The sequence below is a fragment of the Peromyscus maniculatus genome, chromosome 16 (genome assembly GCF_049852395.1).
Source record: "Peromyscus maniculatus bairdii isolate BWxNUB_F1_BW_parent chromosome 16, HU_Pman_BW_mat_3.1, whole genome shotgun sequence".
NCBI classification, from domain to species: Eukaryota; Metazoa; Chordata; class Mammalia; order Rodentia; family Cricetidae; genus Peromyscus; species Peromyscus maniculatus.
Window position 1 is genome coordinate 48476530 of NC_134867.1, and position 27842 is coordinate 48504371.

Genomic DNA, 27842 nt, shown 5'->3' on the forward strand with positions numbered 1-27842 from the left:
AGATAGTTTTTCATTCCAGGTAATTTGACCTCTGTTATATAAATAGGTAAATATATGTGTGTAATATATATGTATATATGATTGACCTGCATTTTCATTTAGTATACTCAGGCTCAGATTACTACCTCCTTCCCTCATATTCATCTTTTAAAAAATGGATAAGCCCAGATCTGAAAACTCATTTTTGTCAGTTGAACATATTTTACAGGCACCTCTTTAACATTCTAATCTCTTTATTCACCCCATTCCCACATTCTAACCACTTCATCTTTCTGGAAATCATAGTATGACTGTTATGTTCAATCTATTCACATCTCTACTTCACATTTTCCGTTTCTTTCTATGTAAATACCAGCTTCTAAAATCTACCTTCCAACAGCCCCCTAGAGCAGTAGAGCATCTATTCTTTATGCTATTTTATTGTAACTACTTGAACTTCTTACATTTTTACTGCTAATTTTTTTTTAAATGTCTATTCACATCTGAATTTTTGTTTAATACTTTCTCAGTCTCACTGCCCCTCCTTCACCTTTTCTGGGAATTCTAATTGCACTCATTTTAAAGGCTTTTTAAATTTACCTCTTCCTCTTCCTCTGGGTTTGATGCCTTTCTTTTGAGGCACTGACTGCTCCTAGCTGTACATGTTATGCTTTGCTCTGTCGATTTTGTTCATCTCCTGAGCTGTTCTGAGGTCATGCACTCTATTCCTGCCGTGCGGTTGCTCTAGTTTTCTGAACTGATCAGGCTCCTAACCTACTGCTGAAGCCAGTTGATCCACACTCACAAGAGGACATAGAGTCGTTACAGTGCTGAATAATACCTAATCAGTGCTGAATAATACTTAATCAGTTGGCAAATAGCTGCTTGTTGGAGCTACCCGAAGAATGTTCCTCTTCTTTTGAGCCCTAGTCTCTCGGCAGAAACCCAAGACCTTGCTACACCTGAGCTACAACGTAGCCAATGGACCAGCAGGGGCCTCTAGCACTCTGTTGCAATGTAAGAACAGTCCTTTCTGATGAATGGGCACATTTAAAGTTTTGCCACAGCTCTACCTCTTCCCAAATCTTAACGCTAGAATCTTGAGTTCTCTGCCATATGGGAAATACTATCCCTGGTGTCATACCCCTAGTGGAAGTCTGTCTCCGTTCAAGTTGCCCAGCCTGCCCTACCACAAACTACAGGGAGTGCAATACCAGATTTAGTTCAAAGCTAAGAGCGTACAAATGACTCAACCCTTGTTCCTTTTTGATACCTCCTGCTCTCTTCCTGGCACTTACAGGGGTAGCTAGATGTGCAGATCTTCAAGCTCCACTTACCGCTGTTTGAATTCGTTTTCCAGTGGTTATTTATGCACGGCACCATTTCATCCCACAACTCACCACAGCAAATTCTTTCTGTAATCGGTCTACTGACCGTTCTCAGTCACTGAACACACTTCCTCATGCTTGCTGCTTGGTTTCTGTTCTGCAGGGCTACCTTTCATGGTTTAATATTTCTACCGTGGGAGCCAGATCTTCACGCAGTTATCTGTTGGGCTTCTGTTGCTGTTATTGTTCTGCCGTTATTTTTTGTATTTTTAGTATCCTATTCTGAACATTTGAAATAGTCAGAGTTTATGTTATAAATCTTCTCCATTGGCTTGTAATAAGTTTTTGAAAAATGTTTCCATCACATGCATCTATATTTGTACAGCTTGTGATTTTAATGATGTGATGTCATTTACTAGTATTTGGGTGTATTGCTAGATAAATAACTGTGAATGATTTTTAGTTTTTGATATTATGGATTTGAATTTTCCAAAACTTGGCAACATGTTTGTCTAGTATTACAAGTTCCTAAATCTTCCTTTATTGTAGAGCGATCAAGAGCACTTGCTGCTCTTGTAGAGAACCAGGGTTCTGTTCCCAACACCTGCCTGATGACTCACAACTAACTATAACTCCAGTTCCAGGAGATCCATTGCCCTCTTCTGACTTCCACAGGCACCGGGCATGTGGTACCCATACATTCACTCTGGTAAAACACTCATACAATTACAATTTTAAAAACATACAGCACACTAAAAATTATCTTCTTCTCAGAAATGATGAGACCAGGTACAAGGTCCTTTGAATACTTAAAAGGATCACATCCATACTGGAGCAGTTGCTTGATTCTGCCAGCACTTCAAAGTCACACACACTCTGCAGAGGATTTAATGAGCAGCCTTTCAAGAAGACGATTTGAAGTCCTCAGTATATTTGACCTTGGGCTGTACTTGAACATTATTTGTCACGTTTGCCTAACACTACAAGTGACCCCATAGACTAGTTTGACACCATTCAATGAAATCTTTTTAAGTAATATTCAGTGGAATTGAAATACATTTGATGTGTTCCAAGGAAAGGCAGCCAGTTAATTACAAAGCTTAAGAGCTTGAAGAGGAAGCATTGACTTATGTGTGACATACTGAAGAGAGAAACAAATATTAGAAGAGCCTTATTTCTTAAAAAATGAAATCTTTTTTAAAAAGAGCCTTTAAGACTGTTAACTCCAGACCCCGGTGTGGTGGCACACAACTTTTAATCCATGTGAGTTTGAGGTCAGCCTGGTCTACAGAGGGAGTTTCAGGACAGCCAGGACTGCATAGAGAGACCCTGTCCCAAAACAAGACTGTTAACCTTCTAAGTAAGGTAACCCTATCTGTGCTTTTTTGATACACAGTCATCATTTCTTTTAACCCATAGGCTGTAGCAGCACCAATAGAACATAATGTCGTAAAAACCTGTCCTTTGCCTAGATTTCTCTATTAATAGTTTGGAATTTTCTATTTTTCCTGAAAATGTATTCTTTGCCTCCTCACCTCTTATATATTCTGACATGCTACTTAGGGATATTCTTTAACAATGAGTATGTCCCAAGACTTTATTTTCTAGCCAGACAGTAGACTGAGATTTAAAACAGAAAATGTGTATGAAGAATGGGGCACTCGGAATCCCAAAATGAAGAATTGAAGACGACAGCATCCTCTCAAGCAAGTCTCAGCAATGTCACACAATCTTTCGCTTTAACACATGTGGGGAAAGGTCCCAAGCACAAGTGAGAAAGGGAGCATTTCAACATCTGCCAGCAGCATGAAGAGGCCTGCTCTAGGAGACATTGGCAGAGGTTGCTGGGACACAGCAGGCAAAAATGCACTCTTCAGCTGGAAGTGTGAACTGTTGTAGCTGCAGGCAGGAAGGGATAAGGAAACTGACCTCACCACTGAGCATTGTCATGGGAATTTCTGCATGAAGTCCCGGTCATCCACTGGCTCATGGTTGCTGTGGGGAGGGACCTGTTACCACCCAGGCAGGATTTGGCTGTCCCCAGAGCATAAGGTTTGCCAAGCATTTCCTCTACCTCCCCTGATAAAGAAACGACCTGGCTTGAAGATGAACTATCCTTGCTTCTCAGAGGGTTCAGGTGAAAGCACAGCTTTGCAAACGTTTGTTGGAATAGCCTTGGCAGAGGCCAACCTAGATTCCTAGTTCTCCTGAGGAAAAGGGTGCACAGCACCATCAGCCAGCTGAAAGGGTACACAGAAAGTCCTTACCAAGGGACCTAGAGTGCCCAAGTCGATAAAGTGTGAGGCTCAGACCAACCCAGGGAACATCAGAGTAATCCTGTGGGACAAAGCCTAGGAACGGCCCTGCTAGCTAATTCATGGGACACAGAGAAAGTGTCTGGGACCCAATCTATTTTGAGCCTCTGTGGGTGCTTGTGAGGTCCCACTCCCTCCACAACGAAGTCATTCCTTTTCCCTTGGGGCTTCCACACGTACCAAGCAGGGAGGGGCCTAGAAAGGAAAAAGAGCTTGGCAATTAGGAGACAGAAATTAGGAGACAAATTAGGAGACAGAAAAAAAAAATGTGTGCAAGATTAATAGCAACAATGAGACCTACCATAGTTTTGTTTATGGAAATAAAAAGCTGCCAGGTAGTGGTGGTGCACGCCTTTAATCCCAGCACTCGGGAGGCAGAGGCAGGCGGATCTTTGTGAGTTCGAGGCCAGCCTGGGCTACCAAGTGAGTTCCAGGAAAGGTGCAAATCTACACAGAGAAACCCTGTCTCGAAAAACCAAAAAAAAAAAAAAAAAAAAAAAAAGAATAGACTGAAAATATAATACGTAGAGTGATTTCTTTTTTTTAATGAAAGATTACAATTTTCACTCTGATCTGATGGTGATAAACAATGTGGTCCTTCACAGTTTGAACAGTCTTTTGAATATCAAAATAATGATCACTTTGTACTTTTGTTAATAAAGAAACCAAAATCGTGTTTGTGGGGATATTCCAAAATCTATCATTCTTGTAAGAAATTCTCCTTGAGCATATTTTAGTTATTTTATGTTCATGTGAAACTGGGGAGTGCTCTGTACACACCAATTTTCGAGTGTCCTGTATTAGTCAGTAGGGACAAATGTTTAAAATTGTCACCTGTCCCTAGTATCTGACAAGTGTGCCCAGTACACTCTTTATGATCATTCAGTTTAATGCTATGCAATTCATTCACTATTTATTTCAGAGATTTTAACTAAGACTCTTCCACTCTCCCTTTCTCAAGTCTTTACCCTTTTGGCAGCAATGTGCCTCCTGGTTCTGTTGAACAGAAGAAGGGAAAGTTCCCGATCTGGCCAGAGTGGAGTGAGGCGGACATAAATGCCGAGAAGTGGGATACAGGCAAAGGAGGAAAAGAGAAGGACAAGACCGCCAAGAGCCCCCTCTTTGTAAGTAGGCGGGGCCGAGGCTGCAGGTGGGCAGCAGCGCCTTTTCAGGTTGGGTTTTGAAGTCCTGGAGAGGGAGGCCAGGGTCTCGCGCACGCTGGACAAGTTCTGTCCAGAGCTGCACCCTGGCTCATTAATAGTGGGGTTCACCTGTCAGCATGAGTTTGCACTCCTCCTCCTCTCTAATCTCTGTTCCAAAAGGAAAGCTTTTCTTTTCCCCTGATACCTTCTCCCACCTTGTTTTCCTAAGCCTTTATCCTGGGAAAATGGCGGCGGGGGTGGTAGGGGTGTGGGGGGGAATACAATGGAGTCCTCATGAAATACAAGGAAAAATGAGAGATCAGTGAGCAGGTTTGGCAACTGGTTTTGGACAGTAAGGGACCCAGGGTTTGACTCCTTAGCAAAAGTCCCATGGTATCTGTTTTGGCATCTGATGTTCAGCCTTTGACTAACCATGAGATGCTACAAAATGAAATAGACACTTGGTTACCGTTCAGTCTCTCTGTTTTCCTTCCATCTTCCACACAGACTTGTTTTTGTCTGAATAACACAGATACACCCTAAAATCTAATCTGTATTTTTTTTCATCACAGGACAAAGGCGTTTTCTTTAGTGTCTGCTGCCAGAGTTTTCAAGCATTTGCCCTTCCCTCCCTGAAGTTTCTCCACACTTAGGATTGACTCATGAGGTTGCTTCACAGCGCCATTGCTTCACGGTGACTTTGCCCAATCTGGCCTACTGCTATAAAGTTTGAAAGATGCACACACTAACAGAGACACACATCTACACACAAGCAAGCACCAGATCCCCACATGTTTTAAATTGCTGCTAATCATCTTAATATTTTGTTTTTATTTGAACTCAGATGGTTCACAAGCCCTTTGAATCAAAAGGTACAGTCATTTTAGGTATGGTGCCAAGAGTGCATTGCCTAACACATTGCTAATCTGGACATTAAGGTACTAATAAAGTCAGTAATTAATTACCTTTACTAAATACCTTTTGTGAACCAGTCACTGAGATTCTGCATTGTGTTGAGAGAATTTAAAATTTAATATTTACCATTTCAGAATGCTCTATGCAAATAAAAACATGATAGGCCAATCTAACCATTCTGGTCATATTGGATGTATTTCAAAAAACAAAATGTGATTATGGATATTTTTAAGTGAATCACGAATAGTCCACAATAAAATTCACTCAACAAGCAAGGTTCTGTCAAGGACATAACCCATTCTTTAAAGATTCTTTTAGACTTTTTTCTTTTATTGAAAAATAGAATTTTTTTTTCACACCATATGTCCTGATTATAGTTTCCTCTCAACCCACTCATCCCATTTCCTCTCCATTTCCTGTCTGGATCCACTCAGGTTCTGGCTCTCATTAGAAAACAAGCATGCTTCTATGAAATAATATTAAAATATAACATAATAAGATACAACAAAAATGAATACATCAGATTTGGACATAACAAGCAGAAGGAAAAGAGCCCAATAAAAGGCACAAGAAATCAATAGCCACTCATTCCCCTCCCAGGAATAAGATAAAGCTGGGCAGTGGTAGCACATACCTTTAATCCTAGTACTAGGAAGGCAGGTGGATCTCTGTGAGTTTGAGGCCAGCCTGGTCTACAGAGTGAGTTCCAGGATAGCCATGGCTACCCAAAGAAAAACAAACAAACAAACAAAAATGTAAAAAGAGGAAAAGCCCCCACAGGGCATTGTAAGTCAAGGAAACTCCTCCTAAGATGCCTTTGGGTTTGTTTTCTGTTGGCTACTACTAAGCATGCAGCCCATTCTTAAGAGTAGTTTGTTTCCCCAGTAAGATTCCCTTGGAAGAATCTAGATTTTCATTTGCAAGTGGTTATCAACTGGAGATGGTTTCTGCGTTAAGATTGGGGCACGTGCCCACTTCTTTTAGCTCTAGGGCACCATGTGGTACATACCCACACGGGCCCTGTGCATGCTGCCTCGGGCTCGATGTGAGTTCATATGGTCCTTGGTGGTGTTGATTTAGAAGGCCTTGTTTTCTTGGTGTCCTCCATCCCCTCTGGCTCTTACACTCTTACTGCCTTTTCTTCCTCAAGGTTCCCTGAGCTCTGAGGGGAGGGAATTGATGGAGACATCGTGCTTAGAGTTCAGTGTTCCAGGTCTCTCACTCTCTGCATACTGTCTGGCTGTGGATCTCTGTCTTTGTGCCCATCTGCAGCAGGAGGAAGTTTCTCTGATGATGGTTGAGATAGGCATTGATCCATAAGTATAGAAAAATGTTATTAGGAGTCATTTCATTGCTTTTTTTTTTTGAATAGTAGTATTTAGTTTTACACTAGGTTCCTGGGCTTTCTAGTCTCAGGTTCTTATCACCTAAGCAGTGTGGGTATGGGTTCCATCTTGTGGAGTGGTCTTTAATACATATCAGGTATTGGTTAATTGCTCCCACAAACTTTGTGCCACTATTCCCCTAGCATATCTTGCAGGCAGGACACCATGGAAGATCAAAAGGTTTGTGATTAAGTTGGTTTGTGTGGAGAGTACTTTCCTGTACCAAAGATCCTGGCATGTTTGGCCATTTTGAGGGTGTAAGATAGGATCTCAAAGTAGCTTTGATTTGTATTTCTTTGATGGCTAAGGATGTTGAACATTTCTTTATGAGTTTCTTGGCCATTTCAGTTTCTCTTTTGAGAATTTCCTGTTCAGATCTGTACTCTATTTTTTAGTGGAGTTATTTGTTTGATATCTGGTTTTTTGTTATTTATATATTTTAGATATTAGCCCACTATTAGTTGCATAGATGGTAAAAACCTTTTCCCATTATGTAGGCTTCCACTTTGTCTGAATGATGGTGTCCTTTGCCATGTAGAAACTTCTCAGCTTCATGAGGTCTCATTTATTAATTGTTGATCTAGTGCCTGTGTTCACAGTATTCTATTCAGAAAGTCTTTTCCTGTGACAACAAGCGTAAGGTTATTTTCCAACTTTTTCTGCTATCAGCCTTCCAGTTTGACCAACACCATTTGTTGAAGATGCTGTCTTTTCCCCAGTGTGTGTTTCTGGCCACTTTATCAAAAATCGGTTGTCTATAGGTGTGTGGATTTATATCTGGGTATTCATTTCTATTCCATTGATCAACGTGTGGGTTTTTGTGCCAATATCATGCTGTTTTCATTAATATAGCTCTGTAGTACAACTTGAAATCAGAGATGCTGATATGTCTAATAGCTCTTTTATTATTCAGGATTGTTTCAGCTATCCTGTTTTTGTTGTGTTTTTTTTTTTTTTTTGTGTGTGTGTGTGTTTCCATATTAGTCTGAAAATTGTCCTTTCAAGATATATGAAGAATTATGTTGTAATTTTGATGAGGATTGCATTGAACCTGTAGATTGCTTTTGGTAGGGTAGCCATTCTTACTGTACCAATTCTACAGATACATGAGCATGGAGATCCTTGCATCTTCTGATATCCTTATTCAGTTTCTTTCTTCATTGTCTTGAAGTTTTTATCTTTCACTTGCTTGGTTAGAGTTACCTCAAGATTTTTCATATTATTTGAGGCCATTGTGAAAGGCGTTGTTGCCCTGGTTTCTTTCTCAGTCTGTCATTTCTATATAGGAGAACTACTGATTTTTGTATCTAGCTAGTTTGCTGAAAATGTTTATCAGCTGTAGGAGTTTCCCAGTGGAATTTTTAGGGACACTCTATATACTATCATATCCCCTCAATCTTCTTCAGCTGTCTTCTTGCCCTAGCCAAGACTTCAAGTACTATATTGAATAGGTATGGTGAGTGTCTTGTTCCTGGCTTTAGTAGAATTTCATTGAGTTTCTCTCCATTTAAGTTGATATTGGCTATGTGCTTGTTGTAATCTGCCTTTATGATGTTGAGGTATGTATCTTGTGTCCCTAAACTCTCCAGGACTTTTATCATGAAGGGATGTTGAATTTTGTCATAGGCCTTTTCTTCATCTAATGATATGATCATGTGGCGTTTATCTTTTAGTTTGTTTACATGGTGGATCACATTTACTGACTTATATATGTTGAACCATCCCTGCCTGTCTGGAATGAAGCCTACTAGATCATGTTGAATTATCTTTTTTATGTATTCTTTTATTCATTTTGCAAGTACTTTATTGATAATTTTTGCATCTATGTTCATAAGAGAAATTGGTCTATAATTCTTTTTCTTTGTTGGATGTTTGTGTGGTTTTTGGTATCAGTGTGACTGTGCCTTCATCAAATGAATTGGGTAATGTTTCCTCTGTTTCTATTTTGTGGAATAATTTGAGGAGTATTGGCATTCTTCTTTGAAAGTCTGGTAGAACTCTGCACTAAAACAATCTGGCCCTGGACTTTTTTTTTGGTTGGGAGACATTTAATGTCTTCTTCTGTTTCACTAGTAGTTATAAGTCTGTCTAAATTGCTCATCCAATCTTGGGTTAACTTCAGTAAGTGGCATGTATTGAGAAAATTATACACGTCTGTTAGATTTTTCCAATTTGGTGGAGTATATGTTTTAAAAGTAAGTCCTGATGACTCTCTGGATTTCTTCAGTGTCTAATTATTATGTCCCCTGTTTATTCCTAATTTTGTTAATTTGGATATTCTCTCTTTGTCTTTTAGTTAATTTGGATAAGGGTTTGTCAATCTTAGTGGTTTTTCTCAAAGAACGAACTCCTTGTTTCATTGATTCTTTGTATTGGTTTTATTGTTGATGTTGTTGTTTCTATTTTATTGATTTCACCCCTGAGTTTATTTCTTCCTGTCAACTCCTTTTGGGTATGCTTTCTTCTTTTTGTTCTAGAACCTTCAGGTGTGCTGTTAAGTTACTAGTATAGAGATCTCTTTAAATTTTTTATATATGCATTTAGTGCTATGAACTTGACTCTTTGAACCACTTTCATTATGTCTCTTAAATTTGGGTATGTTGTGTATTGATTTCCATTCAATTCTAGAAAGTCTTTAATTTCTTTCCTGATTTCTGTCTTGATCCAGTTATCATTCAGTAGTGAGTTGCTGAGCTTCTGTGAGCTTGTAAGCTTTTTGTTTGTTTCTGTTTCTGATGAGCAGCTTTAATCTGTGGTAGTCAGAAAGGGTGCAGGTGTTATTTCAATTTTCTTGTATCTGTTGAGACTTTCTTTGTGTCCAAGTGTGTAGCAAGTTTGGAGAAAGTTCCATGAGGTGATGAAAAGGTATATTCTTTTGTGTTTGGGTAAAAAGTTCTATAACTATCGGTTAGATCTATTCAGTTTATATTGTCACTTACCTTCAGGGTTTCTCTGTTTAGTTTTTGTCTGGATGACCTGTCTATTGGTGAGACTTGTGTACTGAAGTCTCCAACTTTAAGTGTGTGAGGGTCAATATGTGATTTAAGCTGTAGTAATTTCTTTTATGAACTTGGATGTCCTTGTGTTTGGTGTATAAATGTTAAGAATTCCAATGTCCTTTTGGTCTTATTTTCTTTGATGAATACGTCCTTCCCCATTTCTTCTGATTAGTTTTGGTTTGAAATCTAATTTGTCAGATATTAAAATGCCTACACTAGCTTTCTTCTTAGGTCCATTTGCTTGGAATGTGTTTTTTCCATCCTTTACCCTGAGGTAATGTCTATCCTTGATGTTGAGGTGTGTTTCTTGGATGCAGCAGAAGGATAGATCCTATTTTCACATGCATTTTGTTAGTCTGTGTCTTTTTATTGGGGAATTGAGATCACTGATGTTGAGAGAGATGAACAAGTAGAGTTTTGTAATTCTTGTTGTTTTGCTGTTGTGGTGTGTGTGTGTGTGTGTGTGTGTGTGTGTGTGTGTGTTGATTTGCTGGTCTCGGATTATTCATTCCTTTTGTTTTCCTTGAAGTGGCTGACCTCTTTAGGTTGGAGTTTTCCTTCTAGCACCTTTTGACCTTTTGTAGGACTGGGTTTGTAGATATACATTATATATATATATATATATATATATATATATATATATATATATATATATATAATTTACTTAAACTAGGTTTTATCATGGAATGTCTTGTTTTTCTCATTACTGGGACTGTAAGTTTTGCTGAGTATAGTAGTCTGGGCTGGCATCTGTGATCGCTTAGAGTAACATCTGTCCAGGCCCTTCTGGCTTTTAAAATCTGTTGAGAAGTCAGTTGTAATTCTAATAGGTCTCCTTTTATATGTTACTTGCTCTTTTTCCCTTGAAACTCTTATGTTCTGTACATGTAGTATTTTGACTATTTGTGCCAAGGGAACTTTCTTTTCCAGTCCTGTCTATTTGGTGTTCTGTAGGCTTCTTGTATCTTTTAGGCATCTCTGTTTCAGGTTTAAGGGGATTATCTTCTATGATTTCGTTGAAAGTATTTTTTGTACCCTTGATTTGGGTTTCCCCTCCTTCCTGTATTCATATTATTTGTTCTTTTTGCAGTGTCCCAGATTTCCTGGATGTTGTGCTGCAGCTTTTTTGTTTGTTTGTTGGCTTGTTTGTTTTAGATTTAACATTTCCTTTGACCATAGTATCCATTTCTTCTATAGTGTCTTTGGTGACTGAAATTCTCTCTTCTATCTCTTGTATTCTGTTGGCGAGGCTTGCCTCTGAGGTTCCTGTTTGAGTCCTGAATTCTTTTATTTTCAGATTTCTCTAGTTTGGGTTTTCTTTATTGATTCTGTTTCCCTTTTAGGACTTGACCTGTTTTGTTCATTTCTGTCTACCGTTTGTGTGTCCATAGATTTATTTGAGGGATTTATTCATTTCCTCTTTAAGGACCTCCATCATCTTCATAAAGGCTATTTTAAGGTCTTTGTTTTGTGCTTCAGCTATGTTGGAATACTCAGGGCCTACTATAGGGCGACTGGGCTCTAGTAGAGACATATTGTTCTGGCTGTTATTGATTGTGTTTTTATGATGGTGTCTAAGCATGTATGTCCTGGAAGACTGTAATTCTAGGTGCAGATATCTGGTTTTCTCTACATTGAGTAATGTTTTGTTCCTTGGTTTCTGTTTCCCCTGGTTCTTAGAAGAATGTCATAGGTGGGTATTGCCTGGTAGGAAATTCTTCTGGGATTCTGATAGGTTGACCACTGGGGGTAAAATGTGTTTCTAAGTATCAGGAGTGACATTTAGGAGTGGGGATGGCCTAGGAGGAGGGACTGAGGGATCCACAGGAGGGAGAGAGCAGGGTATTCCACCAGGAAGTGCTTAGTGCCCTGGGAATAGAGACAGAGAGTGAGCAGAGGCCACAACAGGTGGTCTGCTGAACAACTGGGCATGAGATTTGTGGGTTGGATTTGGAGGACTGGGGGATAAACATCTGCAGTTAGCCTAGTTCTTCCCAGGCCATTTTGAATTTCATTCTTCAAATATCTCACAAGGCCTTTCTGAAGACAAACATACACACATTGCTCTACAAATGCTTCTATATTGATCTGACATTTGCATTAGTTGGCTTTTATTAAGATTAAATTTTTATTATAATAAAGCCACATAAAAAAGTTCAATTTATTTTCTTTCTTTCATCTAGCACTTTTTTGAAGACCCTGAAGGAAAGATTGAATTACCACCATCATTGAAAGTCTTTACCTGGAAACGTCCACAAGATTTTATATTTAGCAGAGTAAGAATTGTTTTCACTATTGAATGAAACACTTATTACCTAGAAGGATGAAATATCTTAGTGGCCAAAGTTTGCATTCTTCAAGTAATTTGCAGTGTTTTTCCTGTGATTTACTGCAAAAGTTATTGCTTTTTAGCTTCTAACTCAGAAATTAATATTTGTCTGTATATTTTAATAATTCATTTGTGGGTGGGACTATGGAGATGGCTCCGTTAGTTAGGTGCTTTCTGCACAAGCATGAGGGCATGGGTTCATGTGGCAGCATGTGGCTTGTGACCACAGCACTAGGGATGGATACACAGGCTAACCTCTGGGGCTCACTAGCCAACCAGCCTAGCTGAATTATGCATTCCAGGTAAAAGTAAAACCCTGACTCCAAAACCAGAGTGGACAATGACTGAAGAAGACATCCAAGGTTGCTCTCTGCTCTCTACACATTCCACCTAGGCATCACAGTACACATATATAGACATGCACATGTGCATATGTGCATGCACACACACCCATACACACACACACACACACACACACACACACACACACACACACACACATACACACACACACATACACACAAATAACATTTCTTGGGTAGATTTCAAAGATATTACTGTGGTTTGATCTAGAGGCTTGATTTTTCTACTTCTATCCAAAATGTCAAATTATAGCCAAAAATGTTGCACAAAGTTATTTGTTATTTGTGACTAGTGGATTTGCCCCACTCTGTGTCTCAGTGTGAAATCATAGGGTGTGAAAGTCTCTTCCCTCCATTGTTTATTAGAATTAATTTTCCAGTCCAAGAGATTTGCACTTGGGTTCCCTTCTTCCAGGGATCCTCCAAGCATTTTCCGAAGCCTGTCTCCATTTCTAGACTCCATGCTCAGTCAGTTGAATCATACCTTTGTGGAGACACCTTCATATCAAACAGCTCTCACATACTTTCGAACGTTAGTCTAACACCTTAATAGCCACATTAATTTGAGTGTATTTCTTGTCTGCAGGGTTTTAATTATCACTAATGCTTTTCCCCTTGCTGAATGTCTTATTGTTTTCATTGAATGCATTGAACACCAGTAGGGTAAATTAATTAGTACCAGTCAAATAGTTTGTAATGGAGCCAATTCTTGTGTGCATTTGTAGTCTATTGAGTCTCTGTTTCCACACAAAGTAATTTCTATCTTTCAGAGTGTTAGCCTTCATCAGTGTCGGTACTAATGTAGGGAAATGTAGTTCAGTCCTCTTAGTAATTGAAAGGTAGCTGTATCTACATCCAAAGCAATTTACTAAAACAACACCGTCTTTTGAATGCTTCTAAGACATTTCAAATAAGTCCATTATGCACAAAACATGCTTCTAAATCAATTTTAATATCAAGCAACATTGACATGAATATAAATTCTCTGCTGCTCACATAATGCAATTGACTTTGATAGGTCTTTAATAAATCTTGTTCTGCTTACTGTAAATTCATTATTGATATTCTGTGCAAAAAAATGGCCTTATAAATTGAATAAATAGATGTTTTAAGAATAATTTCCTCTACTTTTTAGTAGACAGTGGGTCTAAGAGTTACATTTGTACTAAAAATAAATCTAGTCTTCCCTGAAACCTCTCCATCTCTATGCATCATAACTGGCCATCAGCCTGCACACCACCTCTGGTCCTCCACAGAGGTTTCTCTTGATGGATCATCCTAGAATGGGGCCCAGAGTTTCCAGAAGTGAAGGTCTATCGGAGGAAACCCCTAAAATAGGGGTTTCAGGATTTGATGTATAGACTCACAATAAAAATCATTAAGTATACTCTAAGGTTAAAGCAAACAGAAAAAAAAATCCCATACAATAAGGACCTTCTTGTATGAGAGGTGGACTATAACACCTTCCTTCTCTCCAACTGTTTCATGAAGCTAATCTCATTTTTTCTTTTCTTTTGAAAATTGCAACATTGCACCCTTTCCTTTCCTCTCCCAAACATGTCCACACACCCTACTTTTTATTAGTTGCTGCTACATGCATATATGTATGTGTATATACATATATATATTTATATTTATGTATATATACATATTTATATTCCTAAATATAACCTGCTGAGTCTGTAATGCTGCTCCTATGTATGCTTTTCAGTGAAATCCTTTAAGAAAGGGCAGATTGCTCTGACCCCACCTCCTCCCCTTGGGAGCCACATTTGCCTGTAAACGAATGGCTATTCCCTACTCTTGGTAGCAGGATTTTTTTCACAACACCAAAAAGGGGCCCTCTTCCCTGCTGAGAAGGGGTCCTGATGTGTACAAATAGTTAGATTCCTCTGGAGGAATGGCCTTGTGTGATGTTTTTTTATAATATCAAAGCTTACTTGTAAAAATCCTGCACCTGGTGCGATGTAATCTCAGCCTTTGACCTTAAAGACTTTATTCTGCTTTCCCTGGTTGCCAAGAGTTTTCCCAGGCACTAGGCTGCTCTGCATCAGTCTGCTAGAGGACTCAATATATTTGTTATTGGCTTAATAAAGTGTGGTGATCTGAAACATTCTGGAGTAGATTATATCACTCAGGACTTTTGGTATTAGATAACCAGTTAATGTGCTCTTCCCTGGAGAGAAATGTTTTTCCCACAAAACTGTCTTCTAATAAGTTAGAGATTTGTTTTTTTAAAGAAAGGTAAAAGAAACCTATGTCTACGTTTTTAATTTCAGCCTCCTGTAGTTGTGAAAAACGAAATCACGTTTGACTTGTTTTCACCAAATGAACATTTACTCTGCAGTGAGGTAAGTTAGGCCACAGGGCCCACTGCCCCTTTGAGGATTGTCTTCTAGGCCTGTCTACAGAAACAGCTCCTGGACAGCCGTCAGCAACTCACTCTTGTTCACTTTTAAGTCATGATACAATTGAGTGGGGTTTTTATTTTTTATTTTTCCAACTTCTTTGATGTATAGCTGTCAATTAAAAATTGTATTTATGTATTTATAAAATATAATTTTAGTGATTCAGTATATAAATATATATGTACAGTATATATCAACATATATACACACAGTATATAGCAATATATATACACACAGTGTATATACTGTCTGTGTATATATTACATATATACACTCTACTAACTCAAGGTCAGTGTCAAGTCAAAGTGTTAACTTTTTTAGACCTTTTAATTTCTATTGTTATTCCTTCTCATGGAAACAAAATCAAGGCCTATGAGTTTTTTTTCTGTAGCTCAGAAATCAAAATGATAAATATACTATATGTAAAATTTGTTACTCTTAGAAACATTTTTATTGTATTTCACTTAAAACTGCAGTACCCATCATTTAAAAAAATAACCTATCAATACTAGTGACTTTTGTTGTTTTGTGTTCAGCTTATGAGGTGGATTATCAGTGAAATCTACGCTGTGTGGAAGATATTCAATGGAGGGATTCTGAACAATTACTATAAAGGAAATTCGGGAGAGCTTCCTAGTCTGCTCTGGAAGCCCTGGGAACACATATATTCTCTCTGCAAGGCTGTGAAGGGCCACATGCCTTTGTTTAACGTATATGGGAAGTATGTTGTGAAGCTTTACTGGATGGTAAGTTATTCAAGCTGCTGTGCCTTTAAATTCATCTGTCCTTCCTATTAAAATAAGAAATGAGAATTTTTTTTTTTTAAAAAAAAAAACAGTGTTTAGTTTAAGTAGGCAATCTCAGATTTTCTTTATGAAGGTTCGCCTTCTATGGGATACTGGTAGGAGTGTGGCTGGGCAGCCAGATTGAATGTGGGGTTCATTGATTTTCAGTGAGTCTTCATTAGTTTCAGCCAAAGAACAGCTTACAGGGGTGCTGCTCAGCGGGCAAGCACTGCAACTTAGGGATTTCCACGTGGGTTATTTTTACCAGCGTGCTATAGATTAATGACTACTTCTTCCAGTTGATAGAAGTCTGTTGTCTCTCAGCGAGGGAAGAACTTCTGCCTCTTTCTAAGCAAACCCAAGCTGGGAGGGTCCATCCACACCAGTGTGTGCATGCATTACCATTGGTGAAGAATTTGAGTAGATTCTTTCTGACAGGATAGCTATATTCCTCCTGTACTTGTCTATCCTTTGCAAAGATTTGGAAAGCATGATCCTAAAAACACACTTGGCTCCCTTCTGCTGATTCAGTGTGATGTGCGGCAGACATGGTTTTCCCTCCATTGCTCTTCCTCTCCTCGCTCCCTCTTCTCTGCCATACTGTTTTCTTTTCACTCTGAGAGCGATTTCCTTCTCTGCCTTTTTACAGAGATTCTTTTCCTTCTTTTCTCAGGTCCCTCAGAGCCTTCTCCATCATGACTTCTAGGAGGCAACCCATTTTCTCGGAGCCTCTAATATTTAAAATTCTGATTTAAAAAAAAAACAAAAACCCTCTTTAGTGACACAGGCCTGTTGTCCCCTAAACTTAAGAGACTAAAGCTGGAGGTCCTGAAGTTCAAGGCCTGTCTGGGCTAGCATGGGCAAATTTCCCAAATAAAAAGTTAAAACCATCAATCAGTCAATCAGTCAATCAAACAGACAAACAAACCCAACGAGGCATACAGCTAAATGGTGGAGTACATGCCTAACTGTAACGTTCTGGGTCCAATCCCCAGTACTGGAACATCAAGTAAGTAAAATTTGTGATTTTCATACCAGGATATTATTTCTCAGCAAAGTATTCACATCATATTCAGCCTGGATTCTTAGCTAGCTGCACAAGGTTCTTTGACGTACTGGGTCACACTGAGAACAGCGCATAAAGGAGAGAGGCTGGTTTCCTCTTCCATCTGGCCATAATGACAGGACGCAGGGACACACGGCATCTTTCCAAGTTCTTCCTAATTTCCATATTGCTTTGGCTCCCAAGAGGAGTGAGAGAAGCAATTTAGCTATTGTTCCCCACTTGAAATACAGCCCATTGTGGGCAGCCTCCCTCTGTCTCTGCTTTCATCTGCCTCTGATAAACAGATAACACATACATGGAGACCAATAATCCCCTCCCCCAGTTGTTACCAATGTATTTGTGTGAAAAATGTTTTTGTTGTTATTCCTCACTGAGCTTTAAATTTTCATTTACATTATCTAATTTAGAGTTTCTTGGACTGTGAGGTATAGCGAATTCTAGCACAAACATGTAGGGACTTCAAATCCCTGCTTCCCATGCTCCACCCCTCTCTTTGACCAGCAGAATCCACCTGGGAGCTGAGGCTGCAATATTGTTTTGTTTTCTGCTGTATTGTTTTTGAGACTCAGTCTCATTTGCACTGGCTGGCCTTGAACTCACAATGTAGGATGGCCTTGGACTGTCCTGTCCTCATCTCCCATCTGCTAGAATAGCTGTGTCAGCCACCAAGCAACACCTACAATCCTACTTTTAAAATAAATTCTCAATGATATTTTTTATTAATTAAACTTAATGAACAGTGCATTCAAGATATTAAACAATGACAAATGCTTTTTCTTTCTTTCTTTTTTTTTTTTTTTTTTTTTTTTTTTTTTTTTTTTGGTTTTTCGAGACAGGGTTTCTCTGTGTAGCTTTGCGCCTTTCCTGGGACTCACTTGGTAGTCCAGGCTGGCCTCGAACTCAGAGAGATCCACCTGGCTCTGCCTCCCAAGTGCTGGGATTAAAGGCGTGCGCCACCACCGCCCGGCCGACAAATGCTTTTTCTATTACTCAGTTACTATATCCCCCCAAATAAATTCTACATTTAAATTTTATTGTTATTATATATGCTTTTAGTGGGCAAATTCAAATACTACTAACATATTCTGTTGCACAAATCCTAATTGGTCTTATAATAAAAACCTGGAGCCAGATATTGGGATAAATGCTGAAAGATCAGAGTAAACAAGCCACAGCCAACCTCACCTCACCACTTCCTCAGGCGAAAGGGGAAGATCCTGTCTCCATGAATCCTCAGACTGAATGCCCCTGAGTCCTCAGCCTAAAGGGACTGAGTTCTTGTCTTCTCCTTGTCGGTTACACGGCAGTGCTCATGGCTGGCAGCTGCCTGCAGTGGCCATGCTGACGGAAGAGAACACTGGATGTTGTGGTGGCAGAAGAATCATGAGAGAGAGAGAGAGAGAGAGAGAGAGAGAGAGAGAGAGAGAGAGAGAGAGAGAGAGAGAGAGAGACAGAGAGAAACACACAGAGAGAGAAACACACAGAGAGAGAAACACACAGAGAGAGAAACACACAGAGAGAGAACCATGCAGAGGACAGAGGGAATGCGGGGAGAGAGAGAATATGGAAAGAGGGAGCACAGAGGGCATGCCCGCTTTTTAGGCTGGGACTCCATTGCAGGCTGGTGACGTAATAAGGACATAATTCTTACACTCCTGCCTTATATGCCTTTCTCCAACCAGCCTTATAACTTCCTGTCTCAACCTTTCTAGACCTGGGATTATGACATGTGTGCTTCCCAAATACTGGGAGCAAAGGCATGAGATCCCAAGTGCTGGGATTACAGATGTGTGTCACCACTGCCTGGCTTCGATGTCTAATCTAGTGGCTGGCTCTGTCGTCTGATCTTCAGGAAAATTTTATTTGTTAGAGTCCAACCAAAATATCATCACAATATTCAATATATAAAATTAGAGTTCTTTGTAATATTAACATATTTAGACAATCACAATCAATGAATGATTCAGTTATTTCTACTATACTTTCCTATGTTCTTTCTTTTTTAAAGATTTATTTATTATGTATATAGTGTTCTGCCTACATGTAGGTGTGCACACCAAGAGAGGGCACCAGATCTCACTGTAGATGGTTGTGAGCTGCCATGTGGTTCCTGGGAAATGAATTCAGGACCTCTGGAAGAGCAGCCAGTGCTCTTAAACTCTGAGCCATCTCTCCATCCCATCCTGTGTTCTTATAAGCATACATAAACATACTGTTCTATAAGCCACACATATTTAACCAGGGGCATTTTCTATGCTGATATTTTTGTATATTCTGTCCATTAGTCTGTGGACATATAAACAAATGCATGCAAATTTATGTTAAATTTCCATTAATAAATGCTAAGGCTATGTCCAGCATTTTACCTATACAAATAAGGCTGCACATGAGAAGCTTTGTGTGTAAATCTTGCCCAGTGGGATGGTGTTTTTTCTCTGTGAAATTACTCCATTATGAATATGAAAATATTCATTTTTATAAGTATATTCAAATTACTCATTTTGGGTTTAAAAGTCATTTATACTAGATAGAATTACAAATTAATTTGTAATTTTATTCTTTTTTACCATTCTTATTTTGAAATTTGCTTACCTATTCTGACTTTCTATATTGATCTTGGTTGTTTTTTAGGATTCTGTTTCAGTTTTTCTACCTTTATTTTTTGCATATACTCTGTATATTTATTTTTCCAGAAATTAAAATATACACAGAAAGCTTTACATAGCCCTTAATAGCAACATTTTATCACTTGAATTGGCCCCTAAATACCTTGCCACCATTTTAGAACCTTCACAAATCTCCCCTTTCTGCCATCATTTTCTTAAATATTTTCTGAATATCTTAAGAACTTCATCATACAATTCTTAAAGATTTATTTTATTTTTAGTTATGTTTGTGTCTCTCTGTGTGTATGTGCATGTGCATGCATGTGCCAAAGGAGGCCAGAAGAGGGCGTTAAGACATTTTGGAGCTGGATTTATAGGCTGTTGTCAGTTGCCTGGTGTAGGTGCTAAGGACAGAATTGAGTAGCAAGGGATTTAACTTTCTCTCTCCAGACCCCATCATAAATACAATTTTAAAAGATCCAGAGAAAAATACTCCTTCATCTTGCCTAGGTGTTAGTTCTTTTCCGTTAGCTTTCTTCATGTTATTGTACTCATTCCTTTCACTCCATTTTCCTTCCTGGAGAACCCTCTCCTTTCAGTGTTTCTGAGTTAGTCTCTTGGTAAGAAACTGCCTTGTTTTCTTTATATCTGAGGATGTTTTTACTTCATTCTTATTCATTAAAGATGTTGACCTTGGTACCAGGGCTTAAGTTGACAGCTCTTTCCTTCCAGCGAGTGAGAGATGGTGCTTACTGTGTCTTCCACTCTGCTCAGCCCCTGGACAAACTGTCTGTTCTTGCTTTAGGCTTTCCAGATTGTATCCTCTCTTTTCACTTTTCAGAGGTTTGAGCTTGATAGAACTGGCTGTAGACTTACTTGTATTTATCCTGTTTGGGTTACTGTAGGCTTCTTTAATTCACAGGTTTATATTTTAGAAAAAATTTGGGAAGTTTCAGCCATAATTTCTTCAAATGTATTTTTAGGTCCTCATTCTTTTTCCTCTCTTTTCTTTTTGTGACTTCAAAACATGGATATTGAATATTTTTGTGTCATCTCTCAAGTCTGAGTCTTATGTCATTCTTGGTCTATTTTTCCCTGTTCATTTCTGCAACTTTAATGTTCACTTTAGCAACCTCTATGCCACCTATGGACTATTGCTCTCACTGAGGGAGGAGTCTTTAATTTTAATTTAATATTTTATACTTTCTACATCTTTGTTAAGAATTTCATTTAAGAGTTTTCACAATTATTTGGTGGGACATTATTAGGATTGTTGCTTTAAGTTTCTTATTTAATGATTTCACTTTCTGTATTCTGTGAGTGTATCTACTGGTCTATATTGACATCTCAGGCTCTGCATGGGAGAAAAGTCACTCTGTTACTGCCGTGGAGGTGCAGGGTAAAGTCTGATTGAGCCTAGTCTATGCAGTTTTGATCACTCAACTGTTTGCTGAAATATCTTTCCAATGATTATTTATTTCTTGATTTTTTTGAGTTGTAATTCATACTATTAATTTAAATAATGTGTTATGCTTTCATCATGCTAATAGAAGGAAGACAGCATAAATGGATAGTCATTCACATAGAAGTTAATTGTGGAAAATATTAAAATTTGAATGTGATAATATACTAAAATACTTTCATAATTCATATTTGTAGTTTTATTTATTCCGGTAATTTATATTTATAAATCCATATTGCTTTTTTTTTTTTTTTTTTTTGCATCACACCAAGAGAAATACCTGACGGAAGTGATTACAAGAGTAAAGCTTTACTTTAGGTCACCGTTTCAGAGTGCTCAGCCCGCTGGTGGGAGGGTGTGGTGGAGCCAAGCAAATCACGCCATGATGGGCCAGTAAGCAGGGAAAGAAATGCTGCCTTTGGTTGGCTTCTACCTTCTCCCTCTTGGATGCCACCCAGACCTCCCATTTAGTGCTGCCTACATAGAGGGTGGGTCTTGTCATTAATCTTCTTTGGAAACAACCTCTTTAACACCCTCATATGTGTGTCTAACTAATCTCCTAGGTGATTCTAGGCCTAAATGTGTTGACAATGAAGGTTAATGATCACAGAGGATACTTCTTTAGAAGCATCTTTAAAAACTAAAAAATTTGAGATTTTTTTAAAGAAATAACATGGTGCTAATAAACATTTTCAAATAGCCATTATATGATTTACATAAAATAGTAAAATACCAAATCAAAAAATCATTCAGTGTTCAATGATGAGTTCTTAAATCTTATATACACATACATATATTCACTTAAACTTTGATAATAAAATACAGTATACTATGTAACTTCCCATCAACAGAAATTGAAGGAAATCCAAGTAACCAGCTGATTGTATAACCTCATATGACAAGAGAGAACTCAAATCTTTTTGTTTTGTTTTGTTTTGTTTTGTTTTTTGAGACAGGGTTTCTCTGTGTAGCTTTGTGCCTTTCCTAGAACTCGCTTTGGAGACCAGGCTGGCCTCAAACTCACAGAGATCCGCCTGCCTCTGCCTCCCGAGTGCTGGGATTAAAGGCGTGCGCCACCACCGCCCGGCAAGAACTCAAATCTTTATCCATTTATAAGGATATAAGTATTTTCATAAATCATTCCCCACCCATCCTTATTCCTTACCTCCTAGTACCAATGTATTGTCTGTTAAATTTTCAACGTGATTTTTGAAGACAAAATAATTATCTATATAAATTACCCATGTATACACAAATACATGAAATTAATCTGAGAAATCCATAGTGTCTGTTTAAAGGACAAAGGAATTCATTAGGTGAGAAAAACTCACTGTACAAAACAGAATTATTGCAGGGTCCTGGAAAAGGTGAGGCTAGGTCCCATGTTGTTCTGTGCCTGAGACTGTCCTACCATCCAAGTCCCATGAGGGAACGAAGAGAGCCTGCTTATGTGCATCTCAGATCTTAAGGGTACCAAGAGGCCATGCCCCTGGCACATGTACTTCAAGGTCATAGACAGGTAGAGAGCAGTTACCTAGGGGTGATGCTACAAGGTCATAGACAGAGCAGCTGTCCACTACATGAAATATTTGAGGAAGGGGTCAACCAAAATATAATACCAATGAATCAAAATATTTCGAAGAGGATAGCAAGAAGTCTAGTCAAAATATACTTTAGAAATATACACAATACTGTGTTCACCCCTGTGTTATAATAGACTTTTCATGTAATAGACTTTGAAATATAATTGCATACAATGTAATGTGCACAGTTCAATAATCAAAGCATTCTTCGTTGAAAAATATCTTTGAGCATCTGACAAGAGAGGGTATTTGTTGAATTGCTTTAGTATAATTATTGAGGATAGTTTAAAATTCTTCTTTCATGTGAATCCAGTTGACCACTTCAAAACACAGTTTGCAGTCAAAATGTGAGAGGGGACCTATCACTGCTATTTTTTTATTGTGGCAAAATATGCCAATTTGACAACCATTTTAACCATTTAAGTGTAAAATTATGTTACATTTGTTATTTTTATAGTTTGTGAAAACTGTCACTACTTATTTCCTTAATTTCCCCTTCATCTGAAGCAGGGACTTTGTACTCACCAAATCAAGACTTCACTTGCCCCTTGGTTGACCACTTTCTATCTCCATGAGTGTCCTAATTTTCATTCCTATTTTTATAATAAATTATTTTGGCAGAAAGCCACATAAGGGAGAAAGGGTTTGTTTGCCTTTACAGTTATTACGGATTATAGTTTGTCATTGCAGGGAAGCCGAGGCAGGAGCCCAACCAGCTAGTTACATCACATCCATAGCCAAGAGCTGAAAGGAAGAAATGCATACAGGCTTCATGATCAGCTAGCTTTCTCTATTCCTAGTCGGGGGTCCAAACCAGGGAATGGTACTGCCCACTTTCAGACTGGATATTTCCACTTCAGTCAACCCAATTAAGCAAATGTTCCTTACCGGCTAGTCTGATCTACACAATCCCTCACTGAGACCCTCTTTCCAGGTAACTCTAGCTTGTGTTAATTTGACAGTTAAAATTAACCATCACAGTGAGCCTGCCTTTTTAAAGGTACTTAAGTGAGTGAAACACTTATCATCTTATATTTACCTTATTTCTCCGTGAGTTTATTGTTGCTGTTATTTCACTTAAAGTTGCAAGAATGGGGCTGCCTTTAACCTATAACTTTAACTCTATCCTGCCTTGCTTCGTCAATTGAGGTTAAACGGACAGGTACAAGCTACTAAATAAGGTAATATTGGATTCAGGGTTATGAACACCATACAAGGAAAATATTTCAAATGTCACTTTCTCATGACTTGCCTCTAGCAAAATGAGTTGCATTTTTCCTCTGGCCCTGGAATGTTTTGAAATACTATGTTTTATATTGTTTATATGTAAGCCTTTACCCACTAGACCATAAGTATTTAATGGCAGTAGCCCTAGCCATGCATCATGAATATTATGGGGCTCACAATGCTTGATGTTACTACTAAAAATATTTATTAACACAAGAGTGACTTTGTAAGAATCTAGGCATATAAGCTAAAACAAAAAAATCATAAGATCATTTGCTTCATGCTTTTAATTCTGAAATGAAGAGCTTTTAATTAAACATACAATAGTTTGGTTAAAGAAAATATTAATTTATTTCATGTTGAAAATTAGATTATTAACTGAGAGTACTCAAAATATTGAACTGGAGTCTAAGATTAGTAAGCACATGTCTGAATAAGTAGTAATTACTAAGGTAATATTTAAAGAATTTATATGATAACTGTGCAAAGTATATTATGCTCAGCCTTATTTTTGGTTGAATCATGTTTTCATTCTTCTATTTGAAACATTTTTACTTCATTAAATGTTCATAAGTGTAGCTGGAGTTATCTCCAGTCCCTCTAGGGGCCCACAGACCCAAGTAAACATACAGAGGCTTATATTAATTAAAACTGTTTGGCCATTAGCTAAAGCTAAATATTGACTAGCTCTTACACTTAAATTAACCCATAATTCTTATTTATGTTTAGCCACATGGCTTGGTACCTTTTCCCAGTTCTGCCTTCACATCTTGCTTCTCATGGTGGCGGCAGCTGGCAGCGTCTCCTGACTCAGCCTTCCTGTTCCCAGAATTCTCCTCTCTCTTTGTCCCACCTATACTTCCTGCCTGGCTACTGGCCAATCAGCACTTTATTTATTAACCAATCAGAGCAACACATTCACAGCATACAGATAGCCACAGCACATAAAACCTCCAAAAGAAGGAAAAATATCGATATCACTATAGATATGCTATAATACATTTCAGAAGCTCAAATGGTCAGCCAAATTAGTTCTGAATCCTGTATCTCAGCGTTCTAACATAAGATGTTAACACCAGGTTTTTGTTTATTTGTTAACAAAAGTAAAGAGAAATATGTAGTAATGTTCAAGGGGGAGAGCATTGTACACCACTGATGATATCACATGGCTTTCTTCTCATCTTTAGGGTTGCTGGAGGAAGATAACTATTGATGACTTTTTTCCCTTTGATGAGGATAACAATCTGTTGCTTCCATCTACAACCTATACGTTTGAACTCTGGCCAATGCTACTGTCTAAAGCTATCATTAAGCTGGCAAATGTTGAGTATGTAATGAGAAATTATAATGTATTTGTGTGAAAACAAAAGGGCACCTGCATCCATGCTAAGCCTTTAACAATTTAAAGACTTTTTTCTTCTCAACAGTGTAAACTTTCAAATATAAAAGTTGAGGTGCCCAGTGCACTGGTTTGAAGTATTGGCTTAACTGGGTAAAAGACAAAACTATGCAAAGAAAGAACACTCAAAAATCATTCTTTACGCAATGATTTCTTACTAGAAGTGGAAAGTATATCATGGGAAATGTTTCATGTTAATGAGAGAAATTGTTTCTTAGGGGAATATATTAAATCACCTAAACGATGAATAATATATACTAAGATCCAATTAATGCTTTAGAATCTGTATATGTGGTATGCTATATAGACCTTAAGAAATCCTGAGCCCTTAAGGCCTTTGCTCTTAAGCTCTTAAGCTCTTAAGGCCTTTGCTCCCATTGACTACCTGATAGCATCATCCTGAAATCTACTCATTTGTTTCAGTATGTTTGCAAAATCTGTTTATATTTATCTACCAACAAGATTTTGCACTCCACGTACAAGTCTGCCATGTCTTCTAGACAAGCCTTTCTTCCATTCTGGTCCTTTCAGGATAACTCACCGTGAAAACAAGGCTCAGACCCTGGAGTGGATGTGCTTGGCCACTGTACAGCTCAGTGGATGTGTCCTCACTCACACTGCAGGAGCCTGATCCCAGTAGCCCCCTGCAGTGTGCCATAGCAACTCCATCCTCCACAGAACTCATGCTCAGGCTTAGCAGACCCTGTCAGCCCTGTGCTCAAAGCTCAACCCCTCCCCTTCTCTAAGAAGCATTAGCAATATGGTTCAGATGTCAGGGCTGCTTTTGTAGATACCCTTTTGACTCTGCTTCCTTTTGTCTCTCAAGGCTGCATAACAAAACAGCCACCACTGTTATCAGTCTCTTCATTTTTTCTTGTTAAACCTCAGTTTCTACTGATAGTTCGTTTCATTCCGCTTTCAGTCCTACATTTCAATGGTTTTTCTAAAACTTCGCCCAGATTATTATTTTTTCTTTTAGGCAGGTAAATATTACTAAGTATTTCCACTGGTGGCAGTTATGTCTGTGTGTTTGGGGGAAAATATGGATAATGCTCTTAGTGTTCCTAAGAATTGGAGCTGCAAGGCTGGCGAAGCATTGAATAGATGGCCCAGATAGCTGCAACAACATTTCATTTGTTGTAAAGCCATAGTCGAATGGAATTCATTAAGAACACGACTAATAGTGTTATTCTTTTAAAATAAAGAAACAAAGCTAGCTTGGAAATAAAAGACTAGTTAAAGTACAGTACATTTTTAAAGCTCTCTAGTAGAAACTGCCTTACATGATGTCATTTATATTTTTCTATAAATTCATCTCAGATTTGACTTTACATGTGAGGTTTAGTTTTCTACAAACATACCTAAAGCATTGTAATGATTTATATACCCAGGTAGAATAGGGAGAGAAAAGAGCATCGTTTCCATAAGGCTTGCAAAGTCACTCATAAAATGAAATTACCAGAGGTGTTTAGGGGAGACAGTGAACCACACACCAGATTTATGTTGTCTTTGAGAAATGCAGAGACATCAGGATTCATAATCCATTAAACAAGCCAGTGCAAAACCATGAACAGTGGGCTACATTACTGACATGCTGTGAATTCTTTCCAAAGAGAAGGATGTGTGTTTGTCAGTCAGCATCATTAGCACCATGCCTGGCACAGGGTACATTGTACCTTCACTCTGGGGTGGAAGTGGCCGTGATATTTCTCTACGTTGACTAAGGTACATGCAAACACATTAACCACCCAAGGAAAGCACACATAGGCAGAAGGACCAAAGCAGAGCATCGTGTCTGGGTAAAGGCAACCTCTGACTTTATGTCACACTGCCAAATCTACTCATTTACAGGATGGATGACATATTTCTGTTTTCTCCTCCACTGTCAAAGTTTCACTAAGGATTCCTCATACTTCTCTTGAGTCATCATGGGCATTTCAACATAATCTCTGCAATTAGAATGGTAAAACCACTCCACTTTGAAGAAAACAAAGTCACACATAGAATATACAAATGAGTTAAATGTTTATACTATATAATATGAATATGTTTTATGTTCAGGAAATAAATGGAAATTTTAGAACTTTTAAAGGAATAGTTCCTAATATGTGATACCCTTATCAAAAGAAAACAACAAAAATAACATATTCATGTTTTCAAAATACATTTGAAAGCTTAGTATTGGGTTTACTCAGGCCTTTTTAACAAATTAAAAGCATCTGGTTTGTGAGATAACATTCCTTCACACTGGGATGTGCAGCCGGTATGACCCCCTACACTGATTACTATGATGCTATGTAGAGTGTTTCCTAGTCTTTATTTACTGTTATGTGTTTCCAATCATTGTTAACTACAGCACCATGCATTTCTTTTCAGCATCCATATGTCACAGAGGCGAGAGCTGGGAGAATTCACCATTATCCATGCACTTACTGGGTGGTTACCTGAAGTCATTCCTCTTCAGTACGTTTTTTTTTTTTTAAAGAAATATTTGTTTGTTTGTTTGTTTATTGGGGTAAGGAGTGGTGGGTGTGCCAAGGTATACATGTGGT

General features: G+C 38.3%; 1 protein-coding gene across 20 annotated transcripts in view; it reads left to right on the plus strand.

The window, feature by feature from the left end:
- The window catches only part of Adgb (androglobin), a 144406-nt gene that overhangs the window by 15351 nt on the left and 101213 nt on the right, over positions 1–27842 (plus strand). For 13 of the 20 annotated variants that reach the window (XM_076552765.1, XM_076552775.1, XM_076552767.1 and 10 more), the window contains exons 2-7: positions 4584–4746; positions 12247–12339; positions 15034–15105; positions 15699–15908; positions 25079–25218; positions 27667–27753. In XM_076552765.1, coding sequence (XP_076408880.1) covers positions 4584–4746; positions 12247–12339; positions 15034–15105; positions 15699–15908; positions 25079–25218; positions 27667–27753 — 765 coding nt within the window. Of the gene's footprint in view, positions 1–4583; positions 4747–12246; positions 12340–15033; positions 15106–15698; positions 15909–25078; positions 25219–27666; positions 27754–27842 lie in introns of those variants that run through there. The other 7 variants (XM_076552766.1, XM_076552769.1, XM_076552770.1 and 4 more) reach the window with 2 other exon arrangements.